Source organism: Oncorhynchus keta, chromosome 29 (genome assembly GCF_023373465.1).
Source record: "Oncorhynchus keta strain PuntledgeMale-10-30-2019 chromosome 29, Oket_V2, whole genome shotgun sequence".
In the NCBI taxonomy this organism is placed as follows: Eukaryota; Metazoa; Chordata; class Actinopteri; order Salmoniformes; family Salmonidae; genus Oncorhynchus; species Oncorhynchus keta.
Genome location: NC_068449.1, coordinates 26,117,966 through 26,139,843, shown reverse-complemented (window position 1 = coordinate 26,139,843; position 21,878 = coordinate 26,117,966). Strand labels below are relative to the sequence as shown.

The window sequence follows — 21,878 nt, the reverse complement described above, 5'->3', positions numbered from 1 at the left end:
TGCTGAAGTGCAACTGGGCACAAAGGTCACATCTCGTGACCTAGGGCCTAGTGTCTTTAGCACAGACAGGTACAATTACTGAGCTCTTTCAAAGCAGGAATGTAGTTATTGGAACAGTTCCTGGCGCATGTTTTCAACACTTTATAGCTAACAGTCACAGATAAGAGTGAACACGGTCAGTCAGGAATTTTAAGGTTAACATCAATCTGTCACCATGGGACAAACACCAGAAGAGAAATCAGATTTCTATTGATCTATTTTATTCCAATGACATGAACCACTGATCACTAGTCAGAGGACAAACTGACACAAGGTAACTACTTAGCATGCTCACAGCACTGGGCCATGACATCAAAACATAGAGGCGGAGTTACAATAGGCCATTCACTTGCATGTCTTTTTAACCTTGGAAAATAAAAAGCAAATCAGCACAATATTTATTTTTTCTCACAGATTTGCTGAGGGAGACGAGGGTGGCTATGATCCTGTGCTTTAGCAGACACCTCCAGCAGCGTGTGTGCATTTACTCAATGTGTCTTCGTAGTATGTGTTGGTCTTATGTGTTTGCTGTGTCTAGTAAGCACGTATGGTGTATGCATGTTAGAATTTGGCAGACAGCAGAGCGTCTTTCTCCAGCAGCAGGTCTCCATATCTCTGTTGCAGCTCCTTCTCTCTCTCCTGCTGTCTCTCCACATCCTCCCTTAGAGCCTAGACAGAATGAGAAAATTAAGTCCATTAAGCAACTTCACATGCCTCCAGTTTGTGTCAGCTGCTGTGTGTGTGTGTACGTAACCTGATGTTTGTGTGATATGGCCGGGTGTGTGCGTGAATGTGTGTACCTCTTGTCTGCGGGGTATAGCTGTGTCTTCTTGTTTCTTCAGCTCAGTGAAGGTGTGGAGCTCTGTAGCTGCCTGCTCAACCTGCTCCCACAGTTCACCATGCTGCTTCAGTAGGCCTACAGCACGGGACTGGTACCCTCCTAGTAACACCTACACACACACACACACAATATAACTGCTCCCACAGATCACCATTATGCTTCAGTAGGTCTAGAGCACACACATGGTGCTGTTTAGAAACAACTTTAGACACATACAGAAAGAGTATAGGTGTATATATTCACCTTGAGACGGCGCTCCAGACGAGCAGCACGACGGGCCTCGCATGTCATATGGCCTCGGTTTATCTAGGAATATACAGATTCACACATCATAAGACACACACACTTCATAATATAAGCCACCTATGAATCACCAGCTTCTAGGGTATAAAGAACATGATAGTGTGTGCATGGTCTCACCTCCAGTTTCTTCTCCAGGGAGTCTATTCTGTCCTTCTTGGAGGCCAGGTTGGCCCTGGTGTAGCGGCTCTGGGCGGAGAGGTACAGCACCTGGCCGTAACACTCCTCCCACACCTGGCTGTAGGCCTCCATGGACAGGTCCCCGTGACCCATACCTGCCCTCACCACCTCCATCTCCTGGCTCAGCAACTCACTGGCCTGGGGTGAGGGGAGAAGACACCTTTGATCATTTATGCATTTCAAGCAAATTTTCACATTGCGTGGATAGGGCTGTGGTGGTCATGACACTTTGTCAACCGGTTATTGTCATGCAAATAGACAGTTTCACGGTAATTGACCATTAAATCAACAAACATGTTAGGCATCTCAAGGCCTCCATGCATACAAACCACTGATGCACACCTTTGGAATACCTACATTTAAAAAAAGTTAATTTAATATACACCATCACAATAAATCCATTATTTATTAGGCATGTCTAAAGCAACATAAGGACATGCATTTCAGAAGAACCGAATACGAGTTGGCCTACTGTTTGTTATCTGGTTATGCCATAGGCTGTAGGCTTGTTCATTTAGCAGGCAGGATATACTTAAGTCTCGTGCCATTATTTTATTTTAAGAATAATATAATTGAACTTTGAATTTAGTAAAATCGAAAGGATATTTTATCCCATTCCGGAGTGCGTGCGCATATGCCTTGCCTCAGGCTTCACACCCTGTTCTCTCATCAAGTGATTACATTTTCACCCATCAGGCTATTCTCTAACAATAAATGTCAAATTTGTTTTGATTTAGAAGGGCCCCATTATCAAATGGGTAGGAACAAGGGCAGGGGAAAATACATGGCATCTGTATGCACTCCAATTGCCCGGCTATTCCGGTTTTATAACTGAGGAGCTGAGAAATAAATATACAGTGAGCTCCATAAGTATTGGGACAGTGACACATTTGTTGTTGTTTGGCTCTGTACACCAGCACTTTGGTTTTGAAATTATACAATGACTGAGGTTAACGTGCAAACGGTCAGCTTTAATTGGAGTGTATTTTCATCCATACCGGGTGAACCATTTAGAAATTACAGCATTTTTGTACGTAGTCCCTCCATTTTAGGGGACCAAAAGTATTGGGACAAATTAACGTCTATTAAAGTAGCAAATAGTTATTATTTGGTCCCATATTCATAGCACGCAATGACTAGATCACGGTCGTTAAGACATTAACAGCTTACAGACGGTAGACAATTATGGTCACAGCTATGGAAACTGAACACTAAAGAGGCCTTTCTACTGTCTCTGAAAAACACCAAAAGAAAGATGCCCAGGTTCACGCAGATGAGCAAGGACCGTGCCTTGCTGCAAGGAGACATGAGGACTGCAGATGTGGCCAGGGCAATAAATTGCCATGTCCGTACTGTAAGACACCTAAGACAGCGCTACAGGAAGACAGGACGGACAGCTGATCATTCTTGCGGTGGCACGTGTACCAAAACACTTGCACGGGATCGGTACAATCAAACATCACACCTGTGGGACAGGTACAGAATGGCAACAACAACTGCCTGAGATACACCAGGAAGGCACAATCCCTCCATCAGTGCTCAGACTGTCCGCAATAGGCTGAGAGAGGCTGGACTGAGGGCTTGTAGGCCTGTTGTAAGGCAGGTCCTCACCAGACATCACCAGCAACAATGTCGCCTATGGGCACAAACCCACCGTCGCTGGACTAGACAGGACTGGCAAAAAGTGCTCTTCACTGACGAATCGCGGTTGTCTCACCAGGGGTGATGGTCGGATTCGCATTTATAGTCGGAGGCAATTGCAGGCAATCTCAACACTGTGTTACAGGGAAGACATCCCCCTCCCTCATGTGGTACCCTTCCTGCAGGCTCATCCTGACATGACCCTCCAGCATGACAATGCCACCAGCCATACTGCTCATTCTGTGCGTGATTTCCTGCAAAGACAGGAATGTCAGTGTTCTGCCATGGCCAGCGAAGAGCCCCGATCTCAAGCCCATTGAGCACGTCTGGGTCCTGTTGGATCGGAGGGTGAGGGCTAAGGCCATTCCCTCCAGAAATGTCAGAGAATTTGCAGGTGCCTTGGTGGAAGAGTTGGGTAACATCTTACAGCAAGAACTGGCAAATCTTGTGTGCAAAGCTGTCAAGGCAAAGGGTGGCTACTTTGAAGGATCTCAAATATATTTTGATTTGTTAAAAGCTTTTGGTTACTACATGATTTCATGTGTGTTATTTCATAGTTTTGATGTCTCCACTATTATTTGCTGCTGCTTGACAAAAAAACTAATCGACCAGTTGACGAATTGGGGTGAACCCTACTACTACTAAACACATACATTCTGTGTTGTAGATATGTGATGTGAAATGTAATCAAATGTTTTTAATTGTATATAAACTGCCTTCATTTTTCTGGACCCCAGGAAGAGTCGATGCTGACATGGCAGCTGCTAATGGGGATCCATAATAAATACATATCTAATCAGGATAGTCTTATTTTGAATGTTTAAAAAAATATATATTTTCTTTAACTTTGTATTTTAATCCCACTTTGTAACAATATTCCGGAAAAAGTCAAGGTGTGAATATTTCCTGAAGGCACTGTATAGCTAAAAACTAATAAGTTCTACTTTCAATTTCTTAAATGCTTTGAAATAATCATCACATTAGAAAGCACTGTCCATTTTGTTGTTTGGCTTTGAAACACCTACAACTTTTCTTCAAATTGATCATCTGAATTGGTTTAGAGTTCTTTTAAAAATTCTTCTGTAAGTAAAAATGTCTGTTTCCATTTATTGTTTATTTGGTTTTGTTTTTCATGTGAAGCACATTCCATGTCTGAAATGTGATGCATAAATAATGCTTGATTTGATACAGTGAGGTAAAAAAAATGTAGCCGAATGGTGAGTTTTAAAAGCATGAGTCTCTTATGATATATGTTTGTGATTTTCAATTGCATTTGCATTGATGTCAGAGTGGTTAGTGGGACAATAGAGCCCTGTGTTTGAGGCCATTAGAACCTGATGATCATTAGCGAGTTGGATACTAGTAATGTCCGGAGTGCATAAGAGAAGATAACCATGACTCAATGGTCACTTGGAATTTGACTGGTCACCGCAATAGCCCTTTGCATGGACAATGATGTCATTGTACTCTACCTAGACAGTGTCCACCTTTCCTATTCATTTTAGGATTGAGGCATACTAGAATAGATGAAAACACAGCTGATGGAGACTAGAGGAGTGGAAACATTGCCATACTCGGAATCGTATCCATAAATTGAAAGTTGATAGTCGGATCGGATATGACTCGTGATCGGAAAAAAATTTGAGTGTTTTAATATGACTAAGTACAGGGCATTCACTTTCCCCCCACACTGTTAATTTAACAGCCTTATTAAAAAATGTATTAAATAGTCCCCCCACCTCAATCCACACACACAATTTCCTATAATGACAAAGCAAAAATAGCTGGGAAAAAATGTAGCTAATTTATTACAAATAAAAAACTGAAATATTACATTTAATTTATTTACGTAAGTAAATAATTATTTACCCAAGTATTCAGACCCTTTACTCAGTACTTTGTTGAAGCACCTTTGGCAGCGATTACAGCCTGGAGTTTTCTTGGGTATGATGCTACAAGCTTGGCACGGCTGTATTTGGCGAGTTTCTACCGTTCTTCTCTGCAGATCCACTCAAGCTCTGTCAGGTTGGATGGGGAGCATTACTGCGTAGCTATTTTCAGGTCTCTCCAGAGATGTTCGATCAGGTTCAAGTCCAGGCTCTGGCTGGGTCACTCAAGGACATTGAGACTTGGTTTCAGACAAGAGAATCTTGTTTCTCATGGTCTGACAGTCCTTAAGGTGCCTTTTGGAAAACTCCAAGAGCTGTCAGAGTGACCATCAGGTTCTTGGTCACCTCCCTGACCAAGGCCCTTCTCCCTTGATTGGGCCGGGCAGTCAGCTCTATGAAGAGTCTAGGTGGTTCCAAACTTCTTCCATTTAAGAATGGAGGCCACTGTGTTCTTGGGGACCTTTAATGATGCAGACATTTTTTTGTACCCTAACTCACATCCGTGCTTCGACACAATCCTGTCTCGGAGCTCTACGGACAATTCCTTCGACCTCGTGGCTTGGTTTTAGCTGACATGCACTGTCAACTGTAGACAGGTGTGTGCCTTTCCAAGTCATGTCCAAGCAATTGAATTTACCACAGGTGGTCTCCAATCAAGGATGATCAATGGAAACAGGATGCACCTGAGCTCAATTTCAAGTCTCATAAAAAAGGGTCTGAATACTTGTGTAAATAAAGGTATCCGTTTTTTTGTTTGTTTATACATTTGCAAACATTTCTAAAAACCTGTTTTTGCTTTGTCATTATGGGGTATTGTGTGAGGGACCTTTTTTATTTAATTTAATATAATCAATTTTAGAATAAGGCTGTAATGAAGGGGATAGAGTCTGAATACTTGCCGAATGCACTGTAGATGTTGGTAAAAAATACCTCTACACATTCTCATTGCAAAAAAGATGCAGATTAGGAGAAGCATGTGTGTGTCCTAAACTTGCAGTGGGCAGCCAAGCACACATTGGTTTAATCTTTATTCCCTACCCTTGCTCTGCATGTTAAATATTATGCACATTAATAGCAAACCTCTTCGCCATGTGATTTAGCAGGCATAAGCAATCTAAATGATCAGACCGAAAACATGCAAGGAAAACTGATCAGGTAAAATTACGAAGCAAGTGGACGTGAAATACAGCTTCACTCTATCCAATCAGAGCAGCAGGATCAACTTACAGCCAACACTTCTCTTTACAGACAACCAGTTGAGTTATTTAGACTACATAGAACCGCGCACATAACTGACTGACATGAGAAAGATGCGTGCTGGCACCCGACAATTACTCCCCCCCCCCAACAACGGATAATTACAAAAAATACTTGGATAATAATAGTTTTCAGAAAATTGCCTATATCCGTTATGATACTTGTTTTGCAAGACTACTCAACACACCCCTAATGAAGACCATTGCGATTAAGTAAAAACCGGTTGGGCAACACTGGCTAATAGGTGTGTGTGTGTGTCTTTGTTTTACCTGTGCCAAATCCTCATTGCTGATTGGCTGGTAGGGGTGTCTGTCCAGGTGGGCGATGTGTTCTGCGTTGTTGGAGGTGGAGGAAGGCCCTCGTTGTTTGCTGCGCTGTGGTTGGATAAACAAAGAATGTCAGTTCTGCGCCAAATGCAGCCCTGTGTGTGCACGTGTACACATACCTGTTGGTTGGCTGGTGGGTGGTGTAGACAGTCAAAGTGCAGCATGGTGATCATCTCCTTCTTGATCATCTCCTCAGCATGCTGCAGCTCTGACAGAGGATCTGTTCCCATTGGACGCAGGATGGACTCATTCACCTACACAATTTTGCATTAGTATTGTCGCTAATGTCAGGGCCGGGAAGGGGAGAAAGTGATGCACTGGAACTCGGTGTGTGTGAGATAGTGTGTGTGTGTGTGCATACCTCTGATGGTCTGGGTAAAGTCCTCTGTACAGCAGTGTGTCTCAGCTTCAGCTCTTTCTCTCTCTCTGCGTCCCGAACAGCCTGCAACACACACACACACAGACATAGGTAGGATAGTCTACAGTAGAGCTTTATGAGAAGTATGCATGCGTTACAGTATACCTGTCTGCGTAGCTCTATCTCCGAGGCATCCTCTATGAATCCGGTCTCTGTCTCCATTTCCTCCAGTTGAGTCTCTGCATTTTCTGGTAGAACAATCTCAAAGTCATTCTTCGGGACTGGCAGCGACATCAGACCCAGCTTCAGCTGCTCCCTCGACTCTCGTTGCTACACACACACACACTAAACAGTTACACACACACAAACACATAAAAACTCATACAAAACAGTAGCCAACTCAGAAGTAGTTTTTGTTACCAGATGTTTTGCGTAGGCAGGATCTGCTAGTTGTTCCTCAGTATTGATGTTGAGTTTGTCTCGTAGAGGGGTGCGTCCCGGGGTTACTCCAGGGGTAACAGTACCGGGTCCTTTAGGGGTTAAACCTCCCTGGGGGGTCATACTGCCCTCTGACCCCGGACCGGGGGTCCTACAACAAAAACAGTGCATGTCAATAGCCTGTCGGGTGTGTGTGTGTGTCTGTGTGATGGCTCGCGTGTGTACCTGAAAGGTGTGGTCAGTACAGTATTAGGTGTCTGTACTGCCTGTCTTTGGGGTGTGACTCCTGAGAAGTCACTCTGGTGAAGAGGAGTGTTCAGACCTCCTTTCAGAGGAGTGTCTACGTTAGTCAGAGCCATAAGGTTCTGGGCCTCCTAGAGAGAGAAAGATATACATACAGGTAAACTGGTAAAATAAAGGAAACACTTGAATAAATGAGGGATACAAACTATTTAAAGCAGGTCATTCCACACAATTGTGGTTCCTCAGGTAATTAAGAAATTAACATTCCCTCATGCTTCGAGTCATGTATAAAAATGAACAGCTGGCCATTATTTTGGCTACAATGGCTAGAAGAGATCTGAGTGAGAGAGGGACTCAAAGGAGCATAGGGAGTTTAAAGGGTGTGTGTCTCAGTCACCAGATCTCAACTCAATTGAACACTTATGGGATATTCTGAAGTGGCGCCTGAGACAGCATTTTCCACCACCATCAACAAAACACCAAATTATGGAATTTCTCGTGGAAGAATGTTGCCGCATCCCTCCAATGCGGCTATTCCCGAACTGGGGTACGCGTACCCCCAGGGGTGCATGCAATGCCATCGGGGGTACGCCAAATATACATGTGATTCACATTTTCAAACAGTCCATTTAGATATACATTTGGGTGATGATTTTTTTCACCTGAGTAGCCTCGTTTCACTGGCAAAAAAAATCTAATTAAACCATCTAGTGTTCAGCGAAATAACAACAAAGTCAAATACAGGTAGCCTTGTCAAATGATGAACATGCAATCACATTAACCGTTACTCTCTTGCAGGAATTCCACTAATGGTCGGTATGTAGCCAAACGTAGCTGCTGCTCATTCCGTTTGCTCGAAAACGATGCCAATTTGAAAAATAAGCCACAGCAGTTTGAGCGAGAATTAAGACGACTTTTGAGTAGTAAGACATGTATAAAAGCAACAGATACCATTAATAAAAAAGGGCTAAAAGCGTCTTTTATGGTGAGCTACCGAGTGGCTAGGACCGACAGGCCCCATACTACTGTGGAGGGCTTCATTCTTCCTGCTACCGCAGATATGGCTGGGCCAATGCTGGGGAAAAAGGCCCAAAAAAAACTACACAGACAATGCCTTCATCAAACACTGTTTCACAACACATCAGTGACATGGCAGGAGATGTTTTGAAACAATTACTGCTTCGCATACAAGCCAGTGAATTTTATGTGTTACAGCTGGATGAGTCAACAGATGTGGCGGGCCTGGCACAGCTCCTGGTATATGTCTGTTACGTATATGGGGGGTCAATTAAGGAAGACATCTTCTGCAAACCAGAATAACAGGAGAGGATAAGTACTGGACAGCTTTGTGACATCAAATGGACGTGGTATCTGTACTGATGGTGCAAAAGCCATGACAGGGAGAGGGGTAACGCGTGTGCAAGTAATTGCCACTTGTGTACACTGCAGCATCCACGAGAGGCTCTTGCTGCCAAGGGAATGCCTGACAGCTTGAAAGACATTTTGGACAATAACAAAGTTAACCATTTTCACTGTAAAGCAAGGCCCCTGAACTCGCGTGTATTTTCTGCATTATGCAATGATATGGGCAGCGACCATGTAACGCTTTTACAACATACAGAAGTTCGCTGGTTATCAAGGGGCAAAGTACTGACACGTTTTTTTTTTAAATTGAGAGACGAGCATAAAGTTGTTTACTGACCATCATTTTCACTTGTCTGACCACTTTCATGATGACGAGTTTCTCACACGACTGGCCTATCTGGGTGATGTTTTTTCCTCGCCTGAATGATCTGAATCTAGGATTACAGGGACTCTCCGCAACTATATTCAATGTGCGGGACAGAATTGAGGCTACGATTAAGAAGTTGGAGCTCTTCTCTTCTCGGTCTCTTCTCTGTCTGCATTAACAAGATAGGATTTTTTTGTGTGCAAGCGAACAAGCTTACAGACAATGTCAAATGTGATACAGGGAAGCACTCGAGTCATCTGGGTTCACAATTACGCAGGTGCTTTCCTAAAATGGATGACACAAACTGGATTCATTATCCCCTTCATGCCCTGCCTCCAGGCCACTTACCGATATCTGAACAAGAGAGCCTCATCGAAATTGCAACAAGCGGTTCTGTGAAAATTTAATTTAATCAGAAGCCACTGCCAGATTTCTGGATAGGTTTGCTGCCTTGGCAAATTTAATTTAATCAGAAGCCACTGCCAGATTTCTGGATAGGTACCCTGCCTTGGCAAATCGCGCTGTTAAGACACTGATGCCCTTTGCAACCACATACCTATGTGAGAGAGGATTCTCGGCCCTCACCAGCATGAAAACTAAATACAAGCACAGACTGTGTATGGAAAATTATTTAAGACAGACTCCAATACAACCCAACATTGCAGAGTTAAGTGCATCCCTTCATTAACCTGTGATGAGTTATTCCCAATTTTCGCTGAACAAATTAATTTTTTATTTAACTATACAAGTCAGTTAAGAACAAATTCTTATTTACAATGAGGGCCTACCCCGGCCAAACCGGGACAACGCTGGGCCAATTGTGCGCCGCCCTATGGGACTCCCAATCGCAGCCGGATGTGATTCATCCTGGATTCGAACCAGGGACTGTAATGATGCCTCTTGCACTGAGATGCAGTGCCTTAGACCGCTGCGCCACTCGGGAGCCCATACAAATAAGGTTTTATATGTAAGATTGATAAATAAAGAGCAAAATTATTGCTTACAATTATTTGTGCCCTAGTCCTATAAGAGCTCGTTGTCACTTCCCACGAGCCGGGTTGTGACAAAAACTCACTCATGCTTATGTTTAATAAATGTATCGTATAGTGCGTGTGGCAGGCTTAGAGTGAGCTGACCCTGGTGCTACAGGGGGTACACAGCCGGAGGTTGAATGTCTAAAGGGGTACGGGACTATAAAAAGTTGGGGAACCACTGCTCCAATATATTTCCAGACATTTGTAGAATCTATGCCTAGGCGCATTGAAGCTGTTCTGGCAGCTCGTGGTGGACGAACCCCCGATTAAGACATGTTGGGCGTTTGTTGGGTGTTCTTTTATTTTGGCAGTTACCTGGATGATGTCAGAGATATTGTGTTGGCATTCATTTGATGTCATGACTCACATTGTAGTATGGTGAACAGCTTGCTTCATGTTATATCCCGTGAAAAAGGGAGAGTGAATGTGTGTACCTGTAGTATCTTGTCCTGTGCAGCAGGGGTCTTGGGGGTGCGTAGCCCAGTTGCCATAGCGCTGTTGGTGAGGCTGTATTCTGATAGGAGGGCTGAGGAGGCGGAGTTAGTGATCCCAGACTCCTCTGCGGTCTGACGAGCCACTTCACTGGCCTGACCCAGCTTCACCACCTCCTCCAGCTCCGCATCAGAGATCTACACACAGTGTCAGAAAGACAAGTGTCAAGACACACACAACATCAGACACAGTCAAACTTCACTGGCCTGACCTAACTCCACCACTTCCTCTAGCTATTCATCAGAGATGAACACACACAGCAGTGTTACCTGCGGTGCAGGCAGCACCAGTTTGCTGCGTTTCTTGGTGAACTCTGCTACTCCGCTGGTCTGCAGGATGGCTGATGGAAGATCACTCTCCTTCTTCTTCTTGATCTTCTGTCTATCCCTCTTCCTCTCCTTCTCTTCCTTTTCACTGAGGACACAAATAATGTCAGACACACACACACACAGGTCTCTCCTCTTCACATTCAAATGAAAAACATATAACCTATACACAGCTCGACCCACATCACACATGTAGCGTGACATGCTGACTACACCGGGCACACACGTGCATCTGCATGCGCATATCGATTTTGTCCATCCACACCAGACGCAATCAGGACATTCAGGTTGAAATATCAAAACGAACTCTGAAACAACTATATTAATTTGGGGACAGGTGGAAACACATGAAACATTAATGGACATTTAGCTAGCTAGTTTGCGGTTGCTAGCTAATTTGTCCTGGGATATAAACATAGGGTTATTATTTCACCTAAAATGCACAAGATCCTTTTTTTTCTTGGATCTTTGTAGAATTTTGTCCCATATTTACTCCAACAATTAATCCACAGATAAAAGGGTAAACCAGGTTAGTTTCTATTAATCTCTTCTCCTTCTTCAGTCTTCTTCAGACTTTATATGGTAGTTGGCAACCAACTTTAAAAGGTGCATTACCACCACCAACTGGACTGGAGTGTGGACATCACATGCTCCTAAAAACCAATGAGGAGATGAGAAAGGCGGGAATTGCAGCATGTGAAGCTTAAAAAGCCAGGCGCTGAAATAGGTAGATGCACCTAACGCGAGCGGTGTAGACAGCATGTTAGCCCAGAGGAGTTAGTGTGTTTGTGTGACTGACTTGCGTAGCTCTCCATCCAGGTGTTGTTGTCGCAGGCGTTTGAAGTTTGGTTCCAGACCTTCGTAGAGCTCCATGCTGGTGTCATAGAAACCCTGGAATCATACTGAGCATTTAGCACCCAAATAATACATTGATGTGTGTGAGATGTCTGCGTGTGTGTGGTGTGTTACCTGAGAAGGCTTCTTCTCAAAAGGGATCTCAGCATTGTAGTCCACTCCTCTCTTCTTCTTCCTCTTCTTCTGGGCATTGATGCCTGCGGCCCGCAACTCCCTGCGCTTCTGTAGAGCAGCCAGACGTCTGGGAGGGGGAAAGAGGGCGTGTGTGTTTGTCAGGGCTGTACATTTGTTTTCTTTATTTGGCGCTAGCACAGAGCAAATTATGAAACGTCTCTCTGAATGTTGTGCTGAACGTTATGCAGCAAGTGCCACAGCATAACAGTTTGCCACAATCACAAATACTGCATTTGTTGTATTCACAACACAGCTCTTATTGAAACACAGACGTGTGCAAAAGATGTACCTGGCCTCCTCCAGCTGTTTCTCTCTGGCTTTCCTCTTAGCTTTCTTCCCCTGAGTGTTGGCCAGACGAGCTCTGGCCTCAGAAAGCATCTCCAGCTCATCTACACACAGAGGCATGTACGGCTGGTTTAGTCTCATTCATTTATTTTTACCATACAAAATGACAACACAACAATGGCCCGAGGATAAGTTGCACTGCGTACCTTCATCCATGTCCACAGGGTCAGGCCTAGCGGGCTTGGTTTCAGGGTTGGGGTCGATCTCACCAGGTTTCAGTTTCCTTGGATCGTCAGCTGTATCCTCCTCATTGTCCCTCTGGGCCGCTTTGTCTCTATACACACATCAAGAAAGAGCATAAGAACACTCCAATAAGTCTTCTCTGAACAAGAAGACAAAGTGTGTGCGCGTCTTACAGCAGGAACTCGTAGTGCTCCAGACACTGGGCAGCGGTGCGTCCTATGATAGGAGCAATGGTCCTCCACTGGGTGGGCATCAGCTTGGCCAGATGGAGTAGTTTCTCCTCTTCCTCTCTGGACCACTCAGTTTTCTTAATGCTTGGATCCAACCACTCATACCTACACACAAACAACAGATTAGACACACACACACACAAACCACTCAGTCTTCTTTGATGTTGGGGCTCAGCTTCTAATGCCACCCACACACACACACACACACACACACACACACACAGACTGACCAGCGGGCCTTGCACTGCTTGGCAGACTTGCGGTGCAGCAGGGAGGCAATACGAGACCACTGGTTCTTCCCATATTTCATCACCGCTGCCTTCAGGATCTCATCCTGGGAGAAAGAGGGGGAGGGGCATTGTTTTATTGATTAATTAATTGTTTAATGATCCCAGAGGGAAATTCACCTTCAACTGCAGACAAACAATTTTAAAAGATAGACAGCATAGACAAGTGTTACAGGGATACTTTGGGATTTTGGCAATGGGGCCCCTTATCTACTTCCCCAGAGTCAGATGAACTTGTGGATGCTAATGCTTTCGTGAGCCGATGCCTGGAAGACTATGGGTAGATATATTTCCAGTAATTGCACTAAAGCTATTGCACGCAGGTACATAAAAATGGTATCCACAAGTTCATCTGACTCTGGGGAAGTAGAGAAAGGGCCTACTAGCCAGTGTCAACTAGCTAAATTGAAGTTCAGCTTGCAAGCTACTTTTAGCAACACCAGTATATTTACACACTAGCGTGGCTCATTAATGGGTTGCAAAAAACCGAATGGTCCACGGGAAGCCAGAAGTTAAATGACATAGTCTGTAGTTTTTGTTATAACTTAATTTTCTGTGTAGTCATAACTCCGGTTCGTCCACACTAGTTGCCGCTCAACTCCATTGTAAATCGTTGAGTTTAGTCGGCTAGCCCTGGAGGCAGCTCCGCAGCAGTCACTAGCTGACACAGCCACAAAGTCATAAAATCAGATTTTAAACCTAAACACAATGCTAACCCTAACCTTAAATTAATACCATAAAGCAACAAAAAAAGAAAGTGTTTTAATTCATTGATTTTTACGATATAGCCACAGGATTTTAGGAGTTGACTCAGACTCCTGTGGTGTGAGTCGAAGTAGTCGACTCTTATTCGAGTCGCAAAATAAACAAACTGTTGCGCACACACAACCTAATTATTGGAGATTGGAGTCCTACTAGGAACTAGGAAGACTAATATTGCATTCGAGGGAGGATTGGCAAGAACATGATGCTGCCCATTTGCTTAGCAACTTATAAAAGGCCTATTCAGTTAGAATATATAAGATGATGTTCAGGAACTATAATATTTGAGTGATGTTTCTGCTCTGTGTAGCCTTAACAGATCCCATGGGATGATGTGGCACACTATGCCAAAAAGCCTACTCATATAGCCATATCATATAGCCTAGCCCTGATTGGACGGGACTAGTATTACTAGAGACGGTTGTTATCTAAATATTATGCAAGCGTGTGTTAGTACAAGTCTCAAAGGATTTGTTTTTACAAACGGCCCCCTGTATAATTATAATTATTTCAATTTTAAACTTCCCTCAATTGGCTTATGACGGAAGCCTGGGCCTCAGTTATTAATCATGCGTAGGCACAACTCACGCGAAGGGTCATTTCCATACAAAGTGTGAGATTTATCAAAACGAACATACGCTTGTGTGCGAAAACATGTTGAAAATGTGTAAAATTGTGAATGTAATAATCAAGACATTATTTGGTTTCATTGTATTTCCATTGTGAATTCATGAAACATTTTGACAGGCATATAATTTGACCACATCAGTGCATTTGTTATGACAATAATCCATATAAAGTACAGTCATTTTTTATTTTAGAGGCATGTGTGAAAGTGAAACCGTTGTTGAAATACTATAGAAGATATAATGGGAAATCGAATGAGAGCCTGATGTTGCTCTGTTTAAAGAGTTAGCACACGCTGCATTTCATAGAGCGTGTTTTTAGAGACACGTGAGTCTTTTTCTACAGAAAGCACAGATTGGCTCATCATATCTTTTCCCAAAACCAATGTTAACGATTTAAAACCTCCTTTAAAAAAAGCCAACATGCCATTCCAGTGCACATCCAAGTGCTCTCCAGCGTCTGATTTTTGACAATGGGCACTTTGAACGGGAGCTTGCCGACAGGCATCGCATAGCCCTTGACGAGCCAATGTTTTGGATGCAATCAGCAAAACGAACAGTAACGCATACAATTTCCATACACCATCACACAACAGATTGACGTCAAGAGGGGTTTCTTTGCCATGATGCCATCAATGGGTTCCCAAATACAAAAGGCACAGTAGACGGCAAAACTATTTCAACTATGTGAACAGAAAAGGCTTCCACTCTTTATGTGCAGGTGATAAGTTATGTGATGTGCAAAAGACACTGCTGAACGTGGTGGCCAGGTAGAACTCTAGACTCGTTCATTTTTCAGAACAGCAATGTTGGCCTATATGCCTACAGGGGGGAGGAGGATGGATGGCTTATTGGTGAGTGTTGCTTACTCATTTGAAGTAGGCTATATTTGTCATTGCTAAAGCAACTTGTATTGTCCTAATGGTCCTCTCTTTGTAGCTTTGTTTTTATTTTTACTGGTCAAGCCACAACTAAGCGAACCAAATAAATCCTTTAGGTTGTACTCAATCTCTGACACTAGCACCTCTATTTCAGTCATTTTTCGTATCTTTTTTGGCTGCTCCCTTGTATTTCATGGTGTGGCGTTGAATATTCTCCACGGGTTTTAAAGGTATGATTTTGAGCATATATGTTTAATCAGGGGCATTTGAAAATGCTAACAGCCAAGGTCATGCACGAGCACTGTGAACAATTAGTATTTATCAATGTTTTTATTTTATTTAACTAGGCAAGTCAGTTAAAAACAAATTCTTATTTACAATGACGGCCTACCCCTAACCCGTACGACGGTGGGCTAATTGTGCGCCGCCCTATTGGACTCCCAATCACGGATGGATGTGATACAGCCTGGAATCGAACCAGGGTCTGTAGTAACGCCTCTATCACTGAGACGCAGTGCCTTAGACCTCTGTGCCACTCAGGAGTCTACTGGTAGGATTGTTTGATAAATTACACTTTCTATTTCCATTCTAAATCCTGTTCGTAAATAGTATTTTCGAAGTTTCTACACAATATTTATTTGACCTTTATTTGACTAGGCAAGTCAGTAAAGTACAAATTCTTATTTATAATGACGGCCTACAACATGTTCATTTAATGCATTACAGTTTTTTCTGAATGCTTAAACACCAACTGATTCTTGAAGCATTGTCTCTGAAACCATTAACACTTGTAGCCAATGCATTTCCCAAGTGTGCCTAACTAACCGCACGTTCTCTGCTTTACACCCAGTCTGTAATTTAATAACACGTTCAGCAAAACTGTAAACTCTTGTCTCTACATTGCTACACTATTTCACCAATTGCCTTTCCACATTGACACATGTGAAAAACCTTTTGGTTAATGAGTTGACTTTCAAATCAGAGCTTGAGCACTATAAATAGGCCACAGGTAGACATTTGGTTTACACAACAATGGAGGCCAATATTGGACAGAGAGTAAAAGGGGTGAGAACTAGAAGAGGACGAGAAGGAGGCGGTGAAGAAGGAGAGGACGAGGAGTCAGGAACACAATAACTGATGAAATCAGAGCGAGTGTGTTTGACAATGTTGCCAACCATGGGATGAGCATGAGGGACGCTGGGCAAAGGGATTCAACCAAATCTGAGCCGCTATACTGTTGCAGGTATCATCCGGATATTTCAAAATGATAGCGGTAAGTAACTGCAAGTGCTGTCTTACTGGTACAGTAATATGTAAGATACACGTTCATAACGAGAAGGATCTATGACTAAAACCATTCAAATGTTTTTACAGACCTGCAAGAAAACCAGTATCTGGAGGAAGAGGTCGACTTTTCACCTCAGAGCAGGAGACCAACATTGTAAATATGGTCATTCCAAATAACTGTATCAGACTCAGAGAACTACAGGACCACATAGCGGTAGATAACACCATATTCCAAAACGTCAACAGAGTGAGTCTCTCTCTCTCTCTCTGCACTGTCTCGTCTACTGAAACGCAATTTTCTCTAAGGAAATCTGTTCAAAAGTATCCCCACGCATAATAGAGATATGTGAGAGTATACACATGTATGCAAGGTTTGAAATTATTAAGTTTTACTCAAATATTATGTTTGGGCATCCTGCGTTAAATTATTTGTAATTATGCTCCAGCCCCCTGACCATCCGCCCAAGAAAAAAAAAACACCCGTGGCTTAGAGAACAATAACAGCCAGAGTTTAATTAAATAAGCTATAGGCACCATACTTTATATTGCACATTTACTGCCTAATTAAAATGATGCATTTGGTGATGTTTAATATCAATAAATAGTTTTATATTCATTTTATGTAACTAGGCAAGTCAGTTAAGAACAAATGCTTATTTACAATGTCAGACTACACCAGCCAAACCCGGACGACGCTGGGCCAATTGTGCGCTGCCCTAATGGGACGGTTGTGGAATCGAACCAGGGTGTCTGTAGAGACGCCTCAAGTAGTGGGATGCAGTGCCTTAGAACGTTGCGCCAAATTAACTGGCACAATGTAGAATATGTTAGCCATTCTCATTGATAGGCTAATCTATACTTTAATATACTTTTGGTGAGTCAAGACATTGCGAGATACAGTTTACCAAGATATAGTTTATGCACACTGTTTCAACCGTCTACCCCTAATTTCCCTCCCTCGTGGGCTCGCCTGCTCTCTCTTTGTTAGGAAAGATACTAGTGTGTGTTCAACTTTCGGTATGTTGCGTGTAGAACAGTCCACTCATTTATATCCCCTACTTTAGTGACTTGCGAGAAATGTCAAGCTATTGCGAAATACAGCTTTTGATGACCAAATGTCAATCACCACCGGTTCTGAAACCCCACTCTTTAAGGAATACCTAGGATAGGATGTAATCCTTCTCACCCCCCTTAAAAGATTTAGATGCACTATTGTAAAGTGGCTGTTCCACTGGATGTCATAAGGTGAATGCACCAATTTGTAAGTCGCTCTGGATAAGAGCGTCTGCTAAATGACTTAAATGTAAATGTTAAATATGACCAATGCACGGTTCTGACCGTCTGCCTGGTGACCGACCGACCTGCCTGACCCCTATCCAGCTCGCTCTTTCTTTGCTATGTAAAATGTAAGAGTTTATTCTCGGAAGTAGATTTCGGCAAAATACTCAGTCTCCACTGTTGTAAAAAATACTGAATCTTATGAGTTGATTCCTAGCGGGACGGAGACTTCATACAAATAAATGGGAGTCGATTGGGAATCGATTATTTTGTTAAATCTTCATCAACCGTCCGGACCACCAGCAACATTTTTTCACTTCTGGCACCGCGGACTCAAGTTTTTTTGCAACCATATTACGAGCAACGCTTATGTGTAAATAACATTAAATACACCAGCTATAAACAGCTAACGTTACTAGCTAGCTACCTTAAACTAGTTAATGTTGTTAACTAGCCAACTAACGTGATCCAGTGAATTACACGATGTTGAGTAGCTAAATCAATACATTTACATGGTAGCTAGTTTAACCTGGCGTAAGAGTTGACTTAACGTTACCTATCTAAAGCTATTTGAATATTAGTTGGAAACTAGCTAGCAGCACACCGTAGCGTTAGCCATGCCAACTTACCTCGGTGTTTCGCCATACACCCCCCTTGATCATTATACGCGGCATCTTGGCTGTTGTGTGTTGCTACCCTTCAGGTAGTAATTATAAAGAAACAACTAAGATATCCCAAAATAAAACAATACGAAGAGTTGGACAAAAATTTTAACCACGATACACGAACGAGGTATGTTTTCAACATGGACAGAAATGCAATATGGCGGACACCGGAAGTGCGCAAAGTATTGGGGCTCCATAGAAATATAATTAATAGCTAGATTGTTCCTCCATAGTGTCACATATATTTATTTATTTTATTCAGGACCTCTACTGCTGATTTTCGACTCTTACTCTCGTCACTAGTGTATACACCCTTATCAGACATTCCTTTCACTTATGTTAAACTAGGGCAACCTGTAATCAGCGGTAGACATAACATAGTAAAGGTAAATCGGTGTTCCTTTTAGTGTGATAAGTTACGTTTCGTATGATGTATTCATTTGTAGCTGTCCATCATCCATTTAGTATATCATGTTATGAATTACTTACTATATGTATGATGCTACAAATTGCAATTTGTACAATATATTACGAATTTGCAATGTTACGAATTCCAATTTGTTGTGGCTAACGTTAGCTAGGTGGCTAACGTAAGCTAGGTTCGGGGTTATGGCCCGCAACCTCATTTTCATATAAACATTTCTTCCTGACCCCACAATGTAAAAAAAAGTTATGTAATCAACGGCCAATGTTTACTTTTTAAATTTGGGCTATGATAGTCTATTACAAATCAGTCTGACACAGTGGAGGTTCTGCAGAGGAGGAAGGAAAGAACCATCCTCCTCAGTGAATTTCATTTAAAAAAAATATTGAAACGTTAAAAAAGAGATTAGATAAAACTCTACCAAATATATTCACGTCACCAAATCATTTATTACAACACAATGAAGGTCTACAGTAGCCTCAACAGCATTCTGTCGGGTAGCACCATGGTGTAGCCGGAAGAGAGCTAGTTTCCGTCCTCCACTTGGGTACATTTACTTCAATAAAAAACCTAGGAGGCTCATAATTCTCACCCCCTTCTGTAGACTTACACAGTAATTATGACCTTCAGAGCACATAGATGCAAAAAGGAATTATACAACAAGCAAAATGATCATGCTGTTTGTATGTGGATGCTATGAAAGTGAACTGTGTTTGTTTGCAACCAGCGCTGTATTCATTCTGTCAATTCCGTTGAAAAACGTTTCTTAAAGGAAAGCAAACAGAATGAAACAGGGATAAACATACCTGAATTTGTCCAATAGAAACTCTCAATTGTAACTGTTGGACTAATGATTTCACCCTTTTCATGTACAGAATAAAATCCCAAATTCAATATGTTTCCATTGCATTTTCAACAGTTTTGTCACAAAAAAACTGTTGCGTTAAATAGCAAATGCACCTACTCTGGTCTTGGCACGTGAGTTCCAGCCAACAGCTCGCAGATACACTGCGGCTAGGCTTTGCGGGTAGGCTAGTCTATGATGAGATTATTATGGATAAGAGGAAGAATGTTTTTATTTTTCAAACGGCAGTCAAGCATTGATCATCATGTCACTAAAATCAGACCCTCGATATTTATTGGAAAGGAGCATCAAGATCACTGTTTACTTTCACCATCCTGTGAAGTTCATCATAATTTATTTAATCTGTAGTCAAATAAACTGCATGTTTTCCAAGTTGTAGTGGAAGGACCCCACACCATATCATTACATGACTCCAAGTTTACTTTCATATTTGTATTTATTTTTATTTCACCTTTATTTAACCAGGTAGGCCAGTTGAGAACATGTTCTCATTTACAACTGCTACCTGACCAAGATAAAGCAAAGCAGTGCGACAAAAACAACAACACAGAGTTACACATGGGATAAACAAACGTACAGTCAATAACACAATAGAAGAAAAAAAACACAATACGAAAATCTATATACAGTGTGTGCAAATGTAGTAAGATCAGGGAGGTAAGAAAATAAATAGGCCATAGTGGCGAAATAATTACAATTTAGCATTAACACTGGAGTGACAGATGTGCAGATGATGATATGCAAGTAGAGATACTGGGGTGCAAAAAGAGCTAAAATAAATAACAATTTGGGGAATGAGGTAGTTGGGTGAGCTATTTACAGATGGGCAGTGTACAGGTGCAGTGATCAGTAAGCTGCTCTGACAGCTGATGCTTAAAGTTAGTGAGGGAGATATAAGTCTCCAGCGTCAGTGATTTTTGCAATTCGTTCCAGTCATTGGCAGCAGAGAACTGGAAGAAAAGGCGGCCAAAGGGGGAGTTGGCTTTGGGGATGACCAGTGAAATATACCTGCTGGAGCGCGTGCTACGGATGGGTGTTGCTATGGTGACCAGTGAGCTGAGATAAGGCGGGGCTTTACCTAGCAAAGACTTATAGATGATCTGATATAATGGTTATTATATAAATATTTGTGCATAACGGTGTTCCCACCGCCATTTCTCGCATAATACAGTTTACAGACACAAAAAGACATGCCCGGTCAGCAGCTGGGGACCACGTGAACGGACCCTTGGGTGAGGTGAGTGCAGAGAGGGGGCAAGCCAGGGTGCTGTAGCCCCGGATGAAGCAGTGGTAGCAAATCCCGGGAAACATTGCAGCTGCACTCTGGATAGGGTTGAGGCCACTCCACCACCGCTCTCACCTTGTCCAGATCCATCTGAATGTTCCCGGCAGCGATGACGTATCCCAAAGAGGAGATAGTGGAGCCATAAAATTCACACTTTTCTGCCTTGACAAACAATTGGTTCTCCACGAGGCGCTCGCGGAGGACTTGTTGGACATGGAGAACATGCTCCTGAACCGAACGGGAAAAGACAAGGATGTTGTCGAGGTAGACAAACACGAACCGGTTTCAACGTGTCACAGAGCACATCATTGACCAGAGCCTGGAACACTGCGGGAGCGTTAGTCAGTCCGAAAGGCATAACTAGATACTCGTAGTGCCCACTAGCTGTGTTAAAGGCTATCTTCCATTCATCTCCTTCCCGTATCCAAACCAGATGGTACGCGTTCCGAAGGTCCAACTTCGAGAATAGAGTCGCCCCCAGGAGAGGCTCGAAAGACGAGGAGAGGAGTGGTAGCAGGTAACGGTTATATTCTGTGATATCATTAAGTCGGTAGTCGATACACGGGCGCAGGGTTTTGTCCTTCTTCTCCACCAGTGGTGTAAAGCACTTTAGTAAAATTACTTTAAAGTTCTAC

The 21,878-nt window shown here is 42.8% G+C and overlaps 1 protein-coding gene across 1 annotated transcript; it reads right to left on the bottom strand.

Moving 5' to 3' along the window:
• Positions 1 to 238: 238 nt before the first annotated feature.
• LOC118362617 (cell division cycle 5-like protein) lies at positions 239 to 18,841 on the bottom strand. The gene is made up of 19 exons (XM_035743101.2): positions 18,634 to 18,841; positions 13,114 to 13,217; positions 12,827 to 12,988; positions 12,617 to 12,744; positions 12,415 to 12,514; positions 12,066 to 12,192; positions 11,896 to 11,987; positions 11,040 to 11,184; positions 10,713 to 10,907; positions 7,495 to 7,643; positions 7,252 to 7,420; positions 6,997 to 7,161; positions 6,835 to 6,915; positions 6,593 to 6,727; positions 6,417 to 6,521; positions 1,301 to 1,498; positions 1,124 to 1,186; positions 840 to 989; positions 239 to 708 (listed from the first exon to the last, which is right to left on the bottom strand). The coding sequence occupies exons 1-19, from the start codon at positions 18,676 to 18,678 to the stop codon at positions 601 to 603; spliced, it is 2,421 nt and encodes an 806-aa protein (XP_035598994.1). The 5' UTR covers positions 18,679 to 18,841; the 3' UTR covers positions 239 to 600.
• Positions 18,842 to 21,878: the final 3,037 nt, after the last annotated feature.

Coding starts and splice junctions, on each gene's coding strand:
- LOC118362617 (XM_035743101.2), bottom strand. CDS start 18,678: ATGCCGCGTATAATGATCAAGGGGGGTGTATGGCGAAACACCGAG. Junction 11,988..12,065: donor TTGAGAAGAAGCCTTCTCAG/GTAACACACCAC, acceptor GTATGATTCCAG/GGTTTCTATGACACCAGCAT. Junction 6,522..6,592: donor ACCCACCAGCCAACCAACAG/GTATGTGTACAC, acceptor ATCCAACCACAG/CGCAGCAAACAACGAGGGCC.